This window comes from Cherax quadricarinatus, chromosome 7, assembly GCF_038502225.1.
Source record: "Cherax quadricarinatus isolate ZL_2023a chromosome 7, ASM3850222v1, whole genome shotgun sequence".
NCBI classification, from domain to species: domain Eukaryota; kingdom Metazoa; phylum Arthropoda; class Malacostraca; order Decapoda; family Parastacidae; genus Cherax; species Cherax quadricarinatus.
The window spans coordinates 69,433,564-69,454,885 of record NC_091298.1 but is presented as its reverse complement, the minus strand read 5'-3'; the positions used below and the strand labels follow the sequence as shown (position 1 = coordinate 69,454,885).

Here is a 21,322-nt window from a genome sequence, read left to right as displayed (position 1 = left end):
TCTGAACTGTCGTATCTAAGCGCCTCTGCGAAGACAGCGATTATGTACGAGTGAGGTGAAAGTGTTGAATGATGGAAGTATTTTCTTTTTGGGGATTTTTCTTTCTTTTTGGGTCACCCTGCCTTGGTGTGAGACGACCGATGTGTTAAAAAAAAAAATATCCTATCAATAAATGTACCCTACTAAATGTGCATCGCTGTCACACCATCATGTAGTTGAAATATCGTAAGTGGAACCATCGTAAAGTGAGGAGCATCAGTAGTACACTATTTAAGTCTAGACAAGATAAGAATGGTTAAGTTTTTAATAAATCTTTATTTTATCTTGATACTAATGCGAGGTGGTCAGGCTGGAGGCTTATAAGAATAATAATCTTGGGATCAACAGGTTTGCTAATGATACATCAGTCTTACAGATAAACTGCCAGAGTAGGATTTAAGTCAGATTTAGGAGATGCTTTTTGATAATATTTTTGAAGCTGGTGGCTGAAGGGAAAATTTTCGTAAATTGTCAGTACAGTGGACCCCCGCATAGCGATTACCTCAGAATGCGACCAATTATGTAAGTGCGTTTGTACGTGTATGTTTGGGAGTCTGAAATGGACTAATCTACTTCACAATATTTCTTATGGGAACAAATTCGGTCATTACTGGCACCTGAACATACTTCTGGAGTGAAAAAATATCGTTAACCGGGGGTCCACTGTATACATCATGAGATGAGAGGCAAACTTAGTCATTTTTATTCCTGCTCCTTGGAAGTCCATGAATATCTAACACTGCCCATCATGCTTTGAATTATCAAGAGCAGATTTACATTTTACAAAAAAGGAAAGAGAGATTGAAGTAGCATAATATAAGCTAAAGAATGTTGTAAATGGTACAAATCCCAAATGAAAGAAATAAAATTGAAAATATTAACTTTATATTTTGGTTTATCACCTGGGTCCTGACTTGAGGATTTTGAACTTAGTACTACATGCCATTTGCTGTATGTAGTCTTCATGTTTTTTACACAAGTTGACTGAATAGAGCCTCAGTGATAACCAAATTATCAGCACCTGTGTTTATTGCATTAATAATAATAATATAGTATTTAATTGCAGCATGGTAAAGTGGTTGTACAAGAGTGTATGGTGTTTGCATGCTTTATACAGTATCCTAAAATGTTTTAATGTGGTAAAGCGGTGTCCCGCAGCTCAATCGCTACCGCACTCAGCTCTCACACTGAGGTTCAGAAATAACAAAACAAGGCACAATAATGTGACTAGAATAATACACAAATAACCTACACATAGAAGAGAGGAGCTTACGATTACGGTTAGTGTGACTTTGTAAATTGTCCAAGTCAGACCGAAAGGTCGTCGTAAGCTCCTCTCTTCTATGTGTGGGTTATTTGTGAGGTTTGGAGTTTGAATCTCCTCCGGTACAGCTGGAAAGCATTAGAGATGTGTTTCCATAAGACACCTGTCATCCATATTCACCCATCAGTTTAAAATGGGTACCTGAGTGTTAGCCATCTGTTGTGGGTCACATCCTGGGACACAACTGACCTAATTTGCCCGAAATACTCAGCATAACAAGCGGCTTTCTATATAGTAGTATGTCATTGATGTCAGCTAGGCCTTTATACCATGTACATGTACTTGTAGTAGATAAAGATGTTAATATTAAAGGAGGTTGTATTAGGCATTCCCATCCATTCTGTCAGTTATTCTCTCTCTCACACTCTCTCTCTCTCTCTCTCTCTCTCTTCCAGGTTCTGGTTCACCTAGAGTTAAGAACATAGCCACCAAGTCATTATTTAATGTTCCTATGAATAAACTGGTTAAGGTAATGTATTTAAATAGATATTCTATATAGAGGTTGTAATAATTGTAATAATTTTGTGTGTCCTGTTCAAGCTTTTCACTATCATTTTCTTTGGCCTGTCTTAAATGGAGTGATGGTGGAGAGCATATTTGGAGTGAGTAGGAAGGAGAGGGAATGGTAGGTAGGAGCAAGGAAGGGAGACGGAGGCAAGGAGACCATACTACATGTACCAGATATACATGTGGGCTCTAGGAGACTGCAAAAAGAGTAGAAATATTAAGTCAATAGTCTTCTGCCTATCTCTGCCTGCCTGCCCAACTGTGTCCTGCCCTGCTTGCTCTGGCCTGTCCTGCCTTGCTTGCTCTGGCCTGCCCTGCTTTGCCTGTTGTGGTCTGTCCTGCTTTGCCTGCTGTGGCCTGCCCTGCCTTGCCTGCTGTGGTCTGCCCTGCCTTTTCTGCCTTATCCTGCTTGCCCTGTCTCCTCTGCCACTGCTTGTGAAGATTTCAGTCTTAAGCCTGTACTTTTTTACTACTTGGAAATCCAAAAGTGTTTTAACAGTTAAGATTATCTAATGGCAAGTAAAGTATTCTGGCATCTTGGTATGCACTACAATAAAACCTTGTATTATTGGGTTTGAGTTAGGCTAGTTCCAAGATACAATACGTTTTCTGGAATGTATTAATATTGTAACTCAAGGGACCACTGTATTACCATCTTATACATGTATATACATATTTCTGAACTGTTGTATATGTGTGTGTCTAGCAAGACAGTGATAGTGTGAATGATGGTGAAAGTGAGGTAGACAAATGAAGTGGAGTTCTTTAGCTATTCAGTATTGAGCAAAATTTTTTACAGAGGACTCAACTGCATTTGTCTTTTTTGCCAGAGAAAGGATTGGTTGTTATACTGTTATGAAGAGGAAGACTTTGTCGCTACCTGGTAAATTGCGAGTTATACTTTATAGTCTTAATACTTAATAGTCTGTTTAATTCTTCGATAGTCTAAGCATTAGGATCACATTTCCCAAAATGCATTTGCATACTAGTAGCTTTCTTTCGTGCCTAACTGTGTTTTCTTAAATGTAAACTCTATTATCATTGTTCCGCATAAAGAGAAATAAAAATTTGAATTTTGAATTTGAATTTGTCAGTGGTCGTGTAGATAAATGGTTCAGAGAATCAACAAGTTGATAAATTAGACACATGTGCAACACTTGGGTATCTGTATTGTGGAAATGTTTTGCTACACAGTGACTTCATCAGTCCTGTACAACAAGTGTTGCATATGTATCTAATTTACAGTCATTGGTATTCCTGGAATACCTAATCCTGTTAGGATGTGCTCTTGTATACAGATGCTTATCAACTTACAATGAGGTTACATTCTGACAGACCCATTATAAGTCGAATATGAATATGTGATAAATAAATAAATAACTACTGTCGCCGAACAAGTAAATAAGCAATTACTGTAAATAAATAAATGAATTATGGGTAGGTTGGTAGACAGCAACCGCCCAGGGAGGTACTACCGTCCTGCCAAGTGAGTGTAAAATGGAATCCTGTAATTGCTTTACATGATGGTAGGATTGTTGGTGTCCTTTTTTCTGTCTCATGAACATGCAAGATTTCAGGTACGTCTTGCTACTTCTACTTACACTTAGGTCACACTACACATACATGTACAAACATATATATACACACCCCTCTGGGTTTTCTTCTATTTTCTTTCTAGTTCTTGTTCTTGTTTATTTCCTCTTATCTCCGTGGGGAAGTGGAACAGAATTCTTCCTCCGTAAGCTATGCGTGTTGTAAGAGGTGACTAAAATGCCAGGAGCAAGGGCCTAGTAACCCCTTCTCCTGTATAAATTACTAAATTTAATAAGAGAAACTTTCGTTTTTCTTTTTGGGCCACCCTGCCTTGGTGGGATACGACCGGTTTGTTGAAAAAAAAAATGAATACAAGTTACGGACTTGCTGCCTTTATGCTGAGTAATTGTCTCAAGTTTCATCTCGAAAGTAATTGCTATTGCACCATCGTATAGTTGAAATATCATAAGTCAAACCATCGTCAGTCGAGGAAAACCATCATGTTGCTAGCAGATAAGGATGAGGAGTTTTCCCACAATTTATTGTGCATAGAGTTTTTACACAGTGTGATATGGACACAAGGTATAACAAAAAGAGATGTGTCTTGTGTTGTGGTCATGTGTCCTGTTTATGTTGGTGAGGAAAAGTTTGAATGGATGGTTTATATTTGCGTGTATTGTTCTGTGTATGTAGTAGGCACATGAATAAGTATGGATGTTCTTAATGGTAAGCAAATTCAGACTTTTGAAAATTGGTGGAGTATGCTGGCGGGAGTGGGAATTTATCATCATTCTTACTGCTGCCTTTTGCTGGGTTATTAGGGGTTTTAGGTGATTGGATGTTGTTGATCCCCATGCACAAATTCCATATGTAAGATAAGGGTATATGAGTGAATGGTACAGTGCCAGGAGAGCTGATTGTGGAACATAGTACCTTATCTTTGATAGTATGCCTACAGTCTTGGAGATTTTCTTGGTGATTTGTTGTATGTGTGTCCAGAACTTAAGGCTACTGTCAAGGTGGATACCTAGGAATTTTCCCTCTGTGAGTCTTGTGACTGATGATCCATTTATCGTTATGTTAATTGGATGATTTGCAGCTTTGTTTCCAAACTGAATGAAATAGGTTTTATCAGTGTTCAGGGTAAGTTTGTTAGTCATCATCGAGGCAGATATTTTCAGTAATTCAGCATTGACTGTGTTTGCTAGTATGACTGTATTTGGGTGGGAAAAGACATATGTAGTGCCATCTGCAAATAATTATGGGTTCGAGTAGCTGTGATGTATTCGGTAGATCATTGATGTAGATGAGAAAGAGGAGTGGTCCAAGGATGCTTCCTTGTGGGACTCCTACTGTGATTGGTTGGGTGGAAGAGTTTGCATCATTTGCATACACATATTGAGTTCTGTTACTAAGGTATAATTTTAGGTAGTTGAGGGAGTGGCCTCTGATACCATAGTGCATTAATTTGGAGTACAGCAGTTCATGGTCGACTATATCGAAAGCTTTACGTAAATCAATGAAAATGCCCAGCGGGACTTCTTTCTTTTCAAGTGCGATATATATTAGTTCTAGCATGTGTATGATAGCATCATTTGTGCTTTTATTATTCCTGAATCCAAACTGACAAGGGTTTAATATGTTGTGTGAAACAAGGTAGGAATAGATCCGTCTATGAATTAATTTTTCAAAGATTTTAGAGAGCAGTGGTAAGTTAGATATTGGTCTATAGTTATTCAAGTCAGCTTGGTCACCTCCTTTATGGATCGGAGTGACCCTCGCTATTTTGAGGATTGTTGGGAAGGTAGATGATTCAGTGGATTTGTTAAAGAGCGTTGCAATAATTGGTGACAATACTTGAGAAGCTTTTTTGTACATAAAAACAGGCAAGTTGTTTATGTCTCCTGCCTTGTTTTTAAGGGTGTTTATGATGAGCATAACTTTAATGGGGTTGGTTGGAGCTGGGAATAGTGTATTTGGGTAGGTACCTATGAGATAGTCTGATGGACAGGTGTTTGTGCTTGGTATTTTGTTTGCTAGGTTTTTTCCTATGGTGGAGAAGAAAACATTAAGTCTGTTTGCTGTTTCGGTTGGAGTGAGTAGGGGTTCATCTGATTTTGTTAGTCTGATTGTTTTGTTTTTGGATAACTCTTTAGTTCCAAGAATTTCAGATAGAGTTTTCCAGGTTTTTTTCATATCACCTTTGATGTTATGTAATCTATTTTCATAATACAATTTTTACTGCACCTTGTTGGTGCACCCATACCTGCCTGACCTACCGTAGGGTTATGTGCCAACACTTCTGACCTAGTCGCCCTTTTTCAGTCTGTGAGTTCCAAGTTTGCTGGATGTCATTATGATATTTTGTGATATGGAATATGGATACATGGGCTTCAAAAACTTAATTTCATTCCAAAATTACTTACTATAAAGTGAAATTTAACATAGGGGAGTAAATTTTTTTTTTCTATTCAATTTTTCCAGATGGCCCCAGAAAGCCTTCAGCTATTGAATCCTGATCAAAACCAACCACCCATTGATTGTAAAGTAAGTATGGTAGTATAGGTAAGCCATCAATAATCTGGCTCACTACAGGTCTCAATGATCCTGGATTAGTGATGGTCAACCTGTAGTAGTAGTAGTGCAGTTCAACAATCACTAATCCAGCACACTACAGGTCCCAATGATGCCGGATTAGTGATGGTCAACCTGTAGTAGTAGTGCAGTTCAGCAATCACTAATCCAGCACACTACAGGTCCCAAATGATGCCAGATTAGTGATGGTCGACCTGTAGTAGTAGTGCAGTTCAGCAATCACTAATCCAGCACACTACAGGTCCCAATGATGCCGGATTGGTGATGGTCGACCTGTAGTAGTGATACAGTTCAGCCATCACTAATCCGGCATATAAAAGTTCAGTATTTCTTGTTCCCTTGTAAAACTGCATTGCTCTAGACTTTTCAGCAGTTCACCTGTCAACTGAATTAATCTATCAATAGAGGTGCTAGCTGAAATTAGTGCCGGATTAGTAATGGAACTGGATTAGTGATGCCAGATTAGTGATGACCAACCTGTAGTAGTAATAGCAGTAGCAGCAGTAGTATTTGTTGTAGTATTAGTTGTAGTAGTAGTGGTATTATTATTATTATTAAAGATATTGCAGTTTTGTTGTTAATGTAATTATTATTGTAATAAAATTGTTTGTAGGGTACATTATTAAATTTAAGGATCTGGAAGTACTGTTATGATTTAATTTTGATATGTATTTGGAAAGCCCTTATTATGCCCATCATTTTAGCGAGAACTAAAGCTAATTCACGGTATTTTGATTTTTTAATTTTTGACAATATTGATAAAACAGTTTCAATTCCTGCAAATTAATTTTACTGCTAAGAACAACAATTTGTACATCTTCTCCATTATTTTTGTGCCTTCCTTAACAAACACTTTTGTGGTCACTGCTGGCCCATGCTGACCTCCCTATGGTGTATAAATATACCTAGTTGGATGAATATTATTATAGCCAGCTGGACCAGTGGCTTATTCACTGGCCTGGATTTTTACGACTCGCTGTAAGTTCAAACCTCACCTGTTCCATGGTTTGTTGGCAGTTGTGAGTCATGCAATCTTAGGTTCCTTTATATTAAGTTTTATTATCCAGTCTGTTGACCATTTACGTGTGATCCTATTCACTGAATGGTGCTTTACTAAGAAATCAAATAATTTCAGGACCCAGAGGTACAGCTGGAGCTTAAGTCACTTAACAATCTTCTGAAGAGCACTATTCATCAGCTTAAAACTATCATTAGAGCCACTTCAAGAACAGGTATTATGAAGTATCCAGAATTAGAAGAGTCATTACTTATGAGAAACCCTTCGGGGTATTCTGTGTGGAAAACGCCACTGTACTCAACACTGGAATTAAAATCTTGTAGTACTTCAATGATTTCTCCTGTATTGCAGATACCAAGCACTGTTAATCAATGTTCTAAAGATCTTGAAGAGGCTTCTCCACCACAGAAAAATAAAGAGGTGAAATCATCAGCTGGAATACCACAAGAAAATTCTTTCGATTTCCAAAATAAAGAGAAGCCACCCCAGGGATCTTTTTCTATTCTTTCTAATGTCGAAAGAATATCAGAGCCAAACACAGACATCTTTGAATCAAATTCTAATATACTTGAATCAAGCAATCTATGCTCATCTGAAGACAGGATGCCAAAACAAATTTGTACTAGTCCCTCATCTCTCAAACCTACAGCAGGAAAGGAATGCAAAACCCTGGCAAGAAACAGGCTAAAGGTGAACAAAAGTCACAGGAAACATGAAAGGTCTCCATGCAGTGAGAAAGACGATTCCCAGATTAGCTGCTCCTCTTTTTCACCAAGTTCTGTTCATTCTGATTGCAGAAAAATGAAGAGACAAAATGCATTAATGTGCAGCAGATACAGTATAAGCGGTGAGGCAAAAAACATGTCACAAAACAGTGATACAAGTTCTAAAAGGCTGAGATTGTCTTCAGAAACAGAAATTGAATTTTTATCAGGAGGTTACTCATTAACTCCTAATACAACAGATGATGTATGTGAAAATATAAAATGTGACAAAGAGAAGAGGCCTATGAAAATTAAGAAATGGAATATGACTAGAAGCAGTGTTAGAGATAATATGGCTATGAGAGCAGGTGATGAACACACACACAATGAATGTAAGAATGTTCAAGAAGCTTGTTTAAAAAATGATATTGTTGCAGATGGAAGTAGTCATGATGTTAATGCAGTATATGTAGGGAAGGAACTGAGTGAGATGCAGAGTGAAATATATGAAAATGTGAATAACGAGGAAAATATGACATCACAGCAAAATGAGAGAGATAGGAAAAGAGATAAATCTACTGGCATAGATAATGAGTTGGTAATATATGAGAGTGATGATATGTTTCAAGCTGCAGATGATGATGATGAACATGAATCATTGGCTGATTGTATTAATAATAGTAAAAATAATGAAGTGCAGACTGGGGGAGACTTGAGTAGAGCAGAGTTGAACTCCAACATTGTTGAAGTAAATTTAAAAGATGGTTCTCATGACAGCATCAACAATCATAACATAGGTATTATAGTGAACCATATTGAAGAAAATACTGAGAGAAATGATTGTTGGCAATCATGGGTGAATGATAGTCATAATCAGGATAAGATCAAAATTAATAGTTCTCAGAATGAAACAAAAAGTAAGAATAAATTCATAAAGAACAGTATAAAAACTCTTCAAATTAATAAGCCAAAAAATTTAACAAAGGTCAATGACAGTCAGAAGCAAAACATTTTACATTCTTGTGAATATATAGGCAGCGAGGGAGAGAATGACAGTGCTGAGTACACAAGTGCTGTGAGTTGTCAGAATGGAGACAAAAAATTCAAACAACTGGTAAACTGTCATGGGAGTAGACTAGATAAAATACAAAGCAATAACAATGACAGGCTGAACAGCAATCGGAAAAATTCTCTTCACTTACCAGAGCTGAGAGAGAGAAGTCTGACAGTGTCAAAGAATGTGGATGTGACAAAATCAAGTGATACATTTGGTGTGCAACCCTCAGTTGCATGCACTGTGTGTGAATGTGATCACTCGTACATAGATAACAATACTACTGATGTTGGGAAGTCTAGTTCGGATCATTTAATATGTTCGGCAGACATTTTGCCTGTTTCTTCAAGCATGCAAGAATTAACCACAGGAAAAAAAAAAGTGAATTTTGAGACAGAATCAGACAACAAAAAGAACAGCAAGACACCTGATTCAACCAGTGAAAGGTCACCACTTGAGAAATGCAATAATTGTGAAACAGATGAAGAAATTAAGAACAGTGAAGGGGGAAGCATACAGTTAAAGAATAAAAGCACAAACAGAGGCAATAATTCTGTGGACAAGTGCAGAACAACCAAGAACAACAAGAAACCTGAAAGATCAAATAAATTCAAAGTGAAAGACATGCAAGTAAAAAATACGCAGCCTGTTCCTGCCATTTCGTCTTCTAAAAACATGACAACTTTATGTGGAAATATCAAAGGTAAATAACTTTTGTTTTTATTGTTAAAAATATTAAAGGAAGTAATGGGTTGGTTTTTCATATTCATGCTGTGTGAAAATGTAACAATGATTGTACAATATATGCATTACAGCAGATATATATATGAACTAGTGTATTTTAAATTAGAATTATCAGAGTACTGTCTGCTAGCTTATCTGGAGAGAGAGTTTATCTGGAGAGAGTTCCGGGGGTCAACGCCCCCGCGGCCCGGTCTGTGACCAGGCCTCCTTAGGTCAGTGTCCCAGGATGCGACCCACACCAGTCGACTAACACCCAGGTACCCATTTTACTGATGGGGAACATAGACAACAGGTGGAAAGAAACACGTCCAATGTTTCTACTCTGGCTGGGAATCGAACCCAGGCCCTCACTGTGTGAAGCGAGAGCGTTAACCACCAGGCCACCAGAGCCTATTATAGGAACATGGAAGAAATTTCTTCTGAAAATATTTGGTGAAGTATAAAAATAGTTTTACATTTTAAGGATGACTAATGTATATTAAGTTTATTCAGGTACAGGTACACACAAATGTAGTTACACAAATTATCATACAGAGTAACACATGTAAATTACCTAGGATAATGCAAAAAAGTCAGTGATTATTTCCACTGGGGGATCCTCCTCCTCCTTTCAACAAACCAGCGATGTCTCACCGAGGCGGGGTGGACTAAAAGGAAAAAATTAAAGTTTCTCCTTTTAAATTTAGTAATATATACAGGAGAAGGGATTACTAGCTCCTTGCTCCCAGCATTTTAGTCACCCCTTACGACACGCATGGCTTACGGAGGAAGAATTCTGTTCCACTTCCCCATGGAGTGGGGGGTTCTTATAATATCTTTTTATCAACCACTTTATTTAAATAATAACCTAGGTAGTAGGATGGTAGATAGCAACCACCCAGGGAGGTACTACTGTCCTGCCAAGTGAGTGTAAAATAGAAACCTGTAATTGTTTTACATGATGGTAGGATTGCTGGTGTCTTTTTTTTTCTGTCTCATAAATATGCAAGATTTCAGGTACATCTTGCTACTTCTACTTACACTTAGGACACGCTGCACATGCATGTACAAGCATATACATATACACACACCCCTCTGGGTTTTCTTCTATTTTCTTACTAGTTCTTGTTCTTTTTTATTTCCGCTTATCTCTATGGGGAAGTGGAACAGAATTCTTCTTCGGTAAGCCATGTGTGTTGTAAGAGGTGACTAAAATGCTGGAAGCAAGGGGCTAGTAACCTCTTCTCCTGTATATGTTAATAAATCTAAAAAGAGAAACTTTCGTTTTTCTTTTTAGGTCACCCCGCCTCAGTGGGATATGGCCAGGTTGTTGAAAAAAAAATCTCAAACACTTCTGGTGATCAAAAGCATAAAGTAAACATGACCCCTCATAGTTTAGCACTTCTTTTGATTATAATAATAATTATTAAAATTGGTTATTTATTTGCTTTCAGGAGTGCCGGTGGAGGACAGATGTCATGTTCCAGAAGGCTTTAAGCGCATCATTGTACCTCGACTTTCCAAAACATCCAACAAACTGTGCATCAAGACTGATGTTTATGTGAGGACAAAGAAATTATTTTTAATATTTTTGTTTGTGTGGATAGTTGAAGTTGTACTTTCTTGTACTACTTCACCTGTGGTATTGTACTACACCACCTGTGGTTTTGTACTCCACCTGTGGTTTTGTGCTCCTCCATCTGTGGTTTTGTACTCCATCTGTGGTTTTGTGCTCCTCCACCTGTGGCTTTGTACTCCACCTGTGGTTTTGTGCTCCTCCATCTGTGGTTTTGTGCTCCTCCACCTGTGGTTTTGTGCTCCTCCACCTGTGGTTTTGTGCTCCTCCACCTGTGGCTTTGTACTCCACCTGTGGCTTTGTACCTCTCCACCTGTGGTTTTGTGCTCCTCCACCTGTGGTTTTGTGCTCCTCCACCTGTGGCTTTGTACTCCACCTGTGGCTTTGTACTCCACCTGTGGTTTTGTGCTCCTCCACCTGTGGTTTTGTACCCCTCCACCTGTGGTTTTGCACCCCTCCACCTGTGGTTTTGTGCTCCTCCATCTGTGGTTTTGTGCTCCTCCACCTGTGGTTTTGTGCTCCTCCACCTGTGGTTTTGTGCTCCTCCATCTGTGGTTTTGTGCTCCTCCATCTGTGGTTTTGTGCTCCTCCATCTGTGGTTTTGTGCTCCTCCATCTGTGATTTTGTGCTCCTCCACCTGTGGCTTTGTACTCCACCTGTGGTTTTGTGCTCCTCCACTTGTGGCTTTGTACTCCACCTGTGGTTTTGTGCTCCTCCACCTGTAGTTTTGTACTCCACCTGTGGTTTTGGGGATAAAGCTCCAGCTCCTGAGCCACACTTAACAACCTGTACAATACTTCCTAGCCAGTCTTGTGAACCATATCATACTTATTCTTCAAGCTGCATTTGTACTTTGCCTCCATCACTTCATGTTATTCTGCTTCCTGACCACCTTGAAGCTGAGGAAATATTTCCTGATATCTCCGTGGCTTTCTCCATGGGCAAATGGAGAAGAATCTGTAGACTAAGACTACTTAATGCTAAAAGACTCTTTAGTTCTTAAGTAGTAGTTGGTAAGCATTAGGATTAGTATGCCCAAAATGCACAGAATGCTAGTGGCTTTCTTTTGTGCTTAGCAGTATTTTATTACATGTAAACTACAAATGAATTCTTCCTCCATAAGCCATGTGTGTCATAAAAGACGGCTAAAATGCTGGGAGCAAGTAACCCCTTCTCCTGTATACGTTACTAAATTTAAAAATAGAAACTTTCATTTTTCTTTTTAGGTCACCCTACCTTGGTGGGATACAGCTGGTTCATTAAAAAAAAAATGTATACTACATTTCTGTATACTTCAGAAAATAAAAACTTGTACAGTTGTAAAATTTTTATGGGTTTACTATAATAGTTTAAGTATATTTAAGGGTAGATGTCTAGTCAAAATATATGTTACAAATCCTTTCTTCTTGTAGGTGTATACGCCAGATGGGAAGGCACACAATTGTCGGAAAAAATTAAACAATTATATCGAAAGAAAATCTCTGAAACTGGATGGAAATGCAGACATGAATAAAATATTCAGAATGTCTCCTTCCACAAAAAGAAAAGGTAAGAATTATTTATTGTTAAACTGTTGTACAAGTGTCAGTTTTGATCTACATCAGTATCAGACAAAATTCATTTTGTGGTTCTGTCTCAAAGGACCTTCAGATTTTAAGTTTGGTCTCAGTCAACCCTTCAAGGTGGGAGCCATGATGTCAGTGAAGGACTCAAAGAACTGGAATTTACGTTCAGATCAAACATTATTATCTGTGATTTCCTTTTAGATCAGACTTAATTATCTATGGTTTGCCTTCAGTTCAAACTTTATTATATATGGTTTGCCTTCAGTTCAAACTTTATTATATATGGTTTGCCTTCAGTTCAAACTTGATTATCTGTGCTTTGCCTTCAGATCAGACCTGAATGTCTTCAATTATAATATGTTTCTTGGATGGTGAAATTTTTTTAAAATTGCTAATTTATTAATATGAAGTTAACAATAGGAATACATAATATTAGTGTTATACTTTTCCTTCGTTTTACTTGTATATTCCCTGTATGTATATACATTCTGTTTCAGTTTCCTTGCTAAGTTTCTCTCTGGCTGATTTAAGTTTCCAAGTTCTTCTTTGCTAAATGTTGAAAATGCAAATGTACGGATAAACAGAAGGGTGGACGAGGGTCTTGAACTGCGGTCCATAAATTGACAGTCCAGTGCTCTACTGCAGAGGTCAGGGAATCAGGGTAAATTACCCCAGATGGGGTAAATTACCCCAGATGGGGTAAATTACCTCAGATGGGGTAAATTACCCCAGATGGGGTAAAAAACCCCAGATGGGGTAAAAATTAAAATCTCGGGAGTAATGAAGGCTCAGTAAAAATGTAAATAAAATTGCACAAAAATTTATTAGTTAATAAGCAAGGCAAATTATGAAAGTTATATTTTTTCAAACAAATAATTTTTAGTCTAATGGGTAATTTCTCTGTACACAAATGTGTTTTGGGGTAATACCCAAAAAAGTTCGCCAACCTCTGCTATACCGTCTCAACTGCCAGGCAGTCGAGATGGTAGAGCATCAGCCTGTCAATTTAAGGACCGCAGTTCGAGCCCCTGAGGTAACTAAAATGCCGATAGCAAAGGGCTATTAACCCCCTTTCCTGTGCAAATTACTAAATTTAAAAGGAGAAACTTTCATTTTTTTCTTTTGGACCACCCTGTCTCGGTGGGATACAGCTGGTTTGTTGAAAGAAGTAGTTCGAACCCCTCATCCATCCTTCTCTTTATTTATTGACAGTTATTTATTACAATTTAATTTGAGTTCATATAAATGTACATGTGCTTTTTGTGTATCTTATTCAATTTTCTTTGTTTGTAGTGATGCAGAGGAATACTCATCTCACTCAAGTAGTTGAAGCTAATAAAAGGAAGCTTCAAAACCCAGGTAACCCACATTGCAAGATTTACTTACCACTCGGAGTAACCATTGAGAAGTCCTCTAGTGCACTCAAGGGAGGTACGTCACATGGAGACTCTTCTAATGAAGGTGGTAGAGAGATCAATAAAGGAGATAAAAACAAAATTTATAAAACATTCAAGAAATCTTGGAATCATAGTTTTAGTACAAATATAAAGAAATGTGTAAGAAAAAGGCAAAAGATAAATAAACTGAAAGTTTATAATGTACAGAAAGATGAATTACAACCTCGAGGTGGTAGAAAGAATCATGAACCTTCCAGTCAACAAGGGAAAGGTGTTGGAACATCCTCAATTGTAAATCACAAAGTATTGGATCCTTATGAATTTTCTGAAGAAAACAGTGCAAATGCTGGTATTGGATGTAAGATGCTGTCACTGACACACACAAGGACAGTTACTGATGCCACACAAAAGAACATTGAATGTAATGAACAAAACTCTGCTTTTGATGATAGTAGTTTATGTAATGAATTTAGTAGCACTGAGCTTGCAGATGTAGAATCATTTCCTGTAGAGAAAAATATAAATCTTCAAAATGCTTCTTCCATATCCGCATCAACAAATGCTGTGGATGGTATTAGCTCTGGCAACTCCAATGGGAAAAATTCACAGCCCTCAGTGTCAGATGAGAATCTTTATGATGGTATACAAGATGCATGTCAGATAAGACATAATAACCTTTGTAAACTCTCACTTTCTGACCTTCAAGATAAAGCTGATTTGAAACTGAATTGTATAGACTCTGGAAGTGGAGCACAGTCACAGGAGGGATACAAAGGTGGTTTGGTGATGACTTCACCCAATCAAACTTATATGCTGGGTTTATCAGAAAAGAAAAATCAGAGAAAGGAGCAGTTCACATATTGTGAAGAGCATGGTGTAATGACCTCTGATGGTAATGAATCTCTGGGTATCTCTGATGATTCTAGCTACACTACTGCGTGTAGTACTGAATATAATACATATACTTGCAAAAATATTAGCAAGAACGGTGACAAAACTACACAACAGCACAAGTATAATCAGGAGAAAGTACTTGATTCTGTACATGAAAGTTTACATGACAAAGAAATTGAAAATAGTGCCAATAAACAGAATCATGCCAGTGAGACCTCAGTGAATTCTAAAAGTGTTCATAAGGATAATGTTGTATCTGTAAATATGAAAAGTTTGGATAAGAGTGATACACACACTCCCAGTTTTAGTACTTTCAGGAGCAGTGGAAGGAGGAACAAGGCTGAGGATCTTAATACACCACAGAATCAAACTATTCATCAACAATCATGTGACACTTCATCGAGGTTTATGTATGCAAGCAATAAGGAGACACAAACGAGTATATCAGATCTGAAAGAATCTAGAGCTCGGAGAAAGGAAGATGACAAGAAAACTGCTCTTATACCTTTACCAGCTGCTCTTAATACAGAAAATACATTGTTGGAATTAAGATGTTTTAAGCTTTTTCCACACCATCCTAATAATTCTTATTTAATTAATTCTCAATTTTTCACAATATCTCCACATGAGACAGATTTACTAACAGTAGACGGCTCTGTATTATCAACTCGGCCATATTTAGGAAATTTGGATTCATTGCTGAAGCATAATAGGAAAAAGCAAAGTAAAAAATGCTTTAAGAAATACGTTGGAAGGACAGTGTGTCGAAAGAATCTGCTTAAGGCGTTTAATAATCAGGCATGTGTAGAAGAACAGCATGGTAGTACATGCCGGCAGATTGAAAAGGCTTGTGATGGATACAATTCTCAATCTGTTTCTCCAGCGAATCTTCACTCGGGTGATCATAATACAGGAAAAAACTTACGTGGTTGCTCTGCAAAACATTTGCATCCTAGAACACAGAATAGCAATGGTATACATTGTTTAGAAACTCTTGAAATCTCTGAGGCTTGTAGTAATGAGAGCAATAATGAGGGTCACTCTCTAAACTTCCTTGAACATATGAATGAAACTTATGTCTCGGGAAATGTTAGTTCTCAGATTTCTCGGGTATCAAAAATGAAAATAATGAAGCCACATGCAAGATCATATAAATTGGCTTCATCTTGTTTTGGTAGCCACCTTTGTTACCTTCGAGCAAACCTAAGACTGTCCTCCAGAGGTGTAGATGATATTGTTCAGGAGACTGGAAATTCCAGTTTGTGTCAATACCACTATTATCACAGTGTGAAGCCAACAGCAGTGTCTCTGTTGAGCCTAACTTTACTCGAAATGTCTTGCCCACTCTGCCGGTTAGTCTTTTATGACCTGAGTCCTTGCTGTTATCAACCTGATGTACTAGGTAACCCAGGCATCAACCATGTTGACAGAGACTCACCACTAGAAACTTTAGTTGAGAAATTGGAAGTTGAGTACTGGTAAGTTCAGTGATTTATTACCATATTTTGTGCAGTTACCAATTAATTTGTAATTACAGTACAGTACCTGTTTGTTCCTTGTTCTAATAGGCCTGTGTTTGTAGTACCTCATCTTTTTAATTTATCCTTTTTTGTGTGTAATTTTCTGTGGTTATGACTACCTACTCTTTTCATGACTTTCCAACTATGTATCTGCCATTCAAAAGTAGTGCAGTTATGTAGTTCTCTATCCTTTATACTTGTTTTTCTTGAGTTCATTATTGTCATACATCTAGTTTTCCATAGTAATATTATAATTTGTTTTTGGTTTTCAAATTTAATAATTTAATGAATTTGTTTGTGGTTTTCGATATTTTTTTTCAGTCTTCCATTTAACGTATTTCCGAAGCTTTGAATCTTAAATACAGTAGTAAATACAGTAATGTACATGGAAGCATTACATAGACACCAATAGGAATTAAAGATTAGAGATTATTTATTTCACCATGATACAATGTTTGTACAGAGGTAGGTGACAGGTGTGCATGCAGAAAGCCCCTTTGTATGTAGAGCATTTCAGGCAAACTTAAGCTGTCTTAAGATTAATAAGGCAATAATTAATTGATTACTAATTAATAAATGAGTTGTGTACCAGGGATGCAATGGAACAAGGAAGTATAGCTAGAGAATATGCTCACAAATGAGCCACAGGGATATTAAGATGTATATCTTCAGTGTAAGAGTGGTAAATGTGTAAAGACTAGTATTGTATTGTCTCTGCAATTGCAAAATTACATGGTCATCTGTAAAAAAATGTCTTGAAGATTGTGACAATCCTTACCAGCAGGGATATATTGAGTACTACCTAAGCTTTCATGCTCAGTGACAGTATTAATAATACAGTGGACCCCTGGTTAACGATATTTTTTCACTCCAGAAGTATGTTCAGGTGCCAGTACTGACCGAATTTGTTCCCATAAGGAATATTGTGAAGTAGATTAGTCCATTTCAGACCCCCAAACATACACGTACAAACGCACTTACATAAATACACTTACATAATTGGTCGCATTCGAAGGTGATCGTTACGCGGGGGTCCACTGTATTGTAAGTTTATTTAGGTACAGGGGCATATAAGTACAATTATCATACATAGCGTAAATTACCTAGGATAATCCAAAAAAGTCAGACGTAGTGATGTACTTAAATTGGGATCTCTGACTTTGACGCTGTTGTGTACATAAAGAACATCCAAGGCAAAAATAGTGACTTAAAATACCATGTGTGATTTTTTACAGGGAATATTTGAGTTTCATGTCATCAGTGTTCCCCAATGAGGCATCTCTACCTCTGCCAGCACCTCATCTCTTAAGGTCCACGTGTTGCCTTCATGCTGTTACTGAAGATGCAGACTTGGAGAACTTGTTTTCTTCTCAGGTGTCTCAGTGTAGTAGTATTAATCTTAGTAACAATCTGACGTACCCAATTTATCCAGTTAAGGGAAGTTCTGAGGACTCTGTTTACAGCACAGATGAAGATGGAGATGATTCACTTGAAGAGAATAAAGATGCTGGTTCATTAGAGAATGAAGATGTTGAGTCACTTAATAAAGCTACCAATTCACTTGATAAAGATGATGATCCACTTATTAAAGATGCTGATTCGCTTAATAAAGATGCCAGTTCATTGGAGAATGAAGTTGATTCACTTGAGGATAAAGATGCTAGTTCGTTCAATAAAACTGTTGATTCACTCAAGAATAAAGATGCTGGTTCACTTAACAATAAAGATGTTGAGTCACTTAAGAATAAAAATGTTGGTTCCCTTAAGAATAAAGATGTTTATTCACTTGAAAATAAATTTGATAACTATAGGGAAAACTGTAACTTCATCTCTGTTCCATCAACTTCTAATAGTAAATCTTCAAGAAAAAAATAACATTCAAAACAGAAAAATTCAGGGCCATCTCATGCTGCTTCCATTTCTGAGTTATAAATATCAAAGCTTGCAGGAATTTGTATCTCTCTTATTGTCTAGTCATTCTGATAGTTCGCTATCTCTTGATCAGTTTCCCAGCTCAGGGAGGATGCTATCTTCATTTTAAACACCCCCTTTATTGCTTTTAGGATGCTAGCTTCATTTCAGAGATCCCCCTTCAATTCTTTTAGGGTGTTACCTTAATTTCGGATGCCCCTTCAGTATTTTTAGGGTGCTAGCTTTATTTCGGACACCCCCTTCAATGCTTTTAGGGTGCTAGCTTGATTTTGGACACCCCCTTCAATGCTTTTAGGGTACTAGCTTCATTTCGGACACCCCCTTCAATGCTTTTAGGGTGCTAGCTTGATTTTGGACACCCCCTTCAATGCCTTTACATGCTGACTGTCTGCCTTCACCTTTGACTGCTCTACCTCTAATGGACTTGCCTAATGATTTTTAACTGACATTGATTTGCAAATTGACTGTGCCACTCTATTACTGCCGGTGACCTCTCTCCACCACCCCTCATTTCTTTGACCCTCTCTCTCTCACCTCTGCTGTATAGTACTGATTGACGCTTAAGGGGGTCCGTATTTTCCTTAAATATAATGATAATCCTTCTGTTTCCAGCAAAATTGTAAATATAAAGATGACATATAAAAACTACATTAAAATTGAACCTTGTAGACTATAAATGTAGAATTTTTGTACCAGTATAAAATATTCTGTAGTGGTGTAGTGTACATGAAACTAATGGGGGGAAGGTTTTAGACTCGATATCCCTGACAGACGAGATAACGAACACAAACATGACCTGAAATTGTGTTTTGAAAGTCTGACATAATATCCATCATCCTCGTTCTTCCCACTTTGACATAATATCCAGCCATCCTTGTTCCTTCCACTTTGTCTGGCATAATATCCAGTGATCCTTGTTCCTCTTGCTTTGTCACTTCCTCCGAGTCCTCCACAAACATCTTTCTTAGTTTGGCTTTATAACTCTGTCAGGTTATTTTTTTTTACATCTTCTAACCTTTTATTTTGGTTATGATTTACTGCCTGCCACTTCTGAGGCCAGGTCTACAAATCCCTGGAAATGATGAGTACACATGTACACTCCTGAACATCATGATACCCATGTACACTCCTGAACATCATGATACCCATGTACACTCCTGAACATCATGATACCCATGTACTCTCCTGAACATCATGATACCCATGTACACTCCTGAACATCATGATACCCATGTACACTCCTGAACATCATGATACCCATGTACACTCCTGAACATCATGATACCCATGTACACTCCTGAACATCATGATACCCATGTACTCTCCTGAACATCATGATACCCATGTACACTCCTGAACATCATGATACCCATGTACACTCCTGAACATCATGATACCTATGTACACTCCTGAACATCATGATACCCATGTACACTCCTGAACATCATGATACCCATGTACACTCCTGAACATCATGATACCCATGTACTCTCCTGAACATCATGATACCCATTTACACTCCTGAACATCATGATACCCATGTACACTCCTGAACATCATGATACCCATGTACACTCCTGAACATCATGATACCCATGTACTCTCCTGAACATCATGATACCCATGTACACTCCTGAACATCATGATACCCATGTACACTCCTGAACATCATGATACCTATGTACACTCCTGAACATCATGATACCCATGTACACTCCTGAACATCATGATACCCATGTACTCTCCTGAACATCATGATACCCATGTACACTCCTGAACATCATGATACCTATGTACACTCCTGAACATCATGATACCCATGTACACTCCTGAACATCATGATACCCATGTACACTCCTGAACATCATGATACCCATGTACACTCCTGAACATCATGATACCCATGTACTCTCCTGAACATCATTCATGATACCATGTGCACTCACTGCTCCTGCTCATTTATTTATTCTTGAACTGTGTTGTTTAATATGAATTTTTATTGCTCGAAGAGTAAGTAGCTTAAAGGTTATTTTTAGAAATTCGTTCAGACCATTATAACTGATTAATTTAATGCAGTTTTATTTGATATTACTACAGTAAATAAAAGTAAACATTAGTTATTATAATAAGATATTTTCTGCACTTGACAAAAGAATTGTTATTCAATACAGTGGACCCCCGCATAACGATTACCTCCGAATGCGACCAATTATGTAAGTGTATTTATGTAAGTGCGTTTGTACGTGTATGTTTGGGGGTCTGAAAGGAATAATCTACTTCACAATATTCCTTATGGGAATAAATTCGGTCAGTACTGGCACCTGAACATACTTATGGAGTGAAAAAATATCGTTAACCGAGGGTCCACTGTATATTTATGTGAATTTATGAAACATGATTACCATCCTGCACAGTGACAGTTGTAATGACCAATATATATTATAAATGTACTCTAATATTTTTCCTGCCTTGGTGGGAGATGGCTGATGAATTAAAAAAAAATAATGTTTGTAGGCGTAGATAAGTAGTAACATTTTGATTTAGACAAACATTAAAATGGCTTGAGATGCCCACTGTAGAATTTTTCTGGCATAAGCAGTTTATCTTTGCCTATTTATTGACTTCATATCATAGCTAAAATTTCTTGTGCATTTTTAAGTAATTTTCTTTATCATTGACATGTCATGATGTTATTGTTTGTATATTATTACCTACTATATAAGCTATTGATATTCTTCCATTTACATTCCTGGGTTTTGAGTTACAGTGGGAAGCTCTAAAACACATGAATTACAACAGAGAAATGCCAGGTTCCACTTGGCTGTGTTAGATCACAGCAAGAAGCTGAATCAATATCTAAAAGTGATTGAGATAGGTGTCCAAGTGCTAGGTAGCGCTTAGTATTTCCCAGAACTTGATTCTTTTGACCAGGGTGCACTCA

General features: G+C 37.5%; 1 protein-coding gene across 2 annotated transcripts in view; it reads left to right on the top strand.

Annotated features, from left to right (window-relative positions):
- LOC128686972 (probable WRKY transcription factor protein 1) overlaps nucleotides 1–21,322 on the top strand; it is a 33,275-nt gene extending 11,953 nt beyond the window's left edge. The window contains exons 8-13 of one of the 2 annotated variants that reach the window (XM_053774300.2): nucleotides 1,759–1,832; nucleotides 5,888–5,950; nucleotides 7,134–9,477; nucleotides 10,952–11,058; nucleotides 12,486–12,621; nucleotides 13,932–21,322. In XM_053774300.2, coding sequence (XP_053630275.2) covers nucleotides 1,759–1,832; nucleotides 5,888–5,950; nucleotides 7,134–9,477; nucleotides 10,952–11,058; nucleotides 12,486–12,621; nucleotides 13,932–16,411 — 5,204 coding nt within the window. In that variant the 3' untranslated portion in view covers nucleotides 16,412–21,322. The remainder of the gene's footprint in view (nucleotides 1–1,758; nucleotides 1,833–5,887; nucleotides 5,951–7,133; nucleotides 9,478–10,951; nucleotides 11,059–12,485; nucleotides 12,622–13,931) is intronic. The other variant, XM_070082705.1, reaches the window with a different exon arrangement.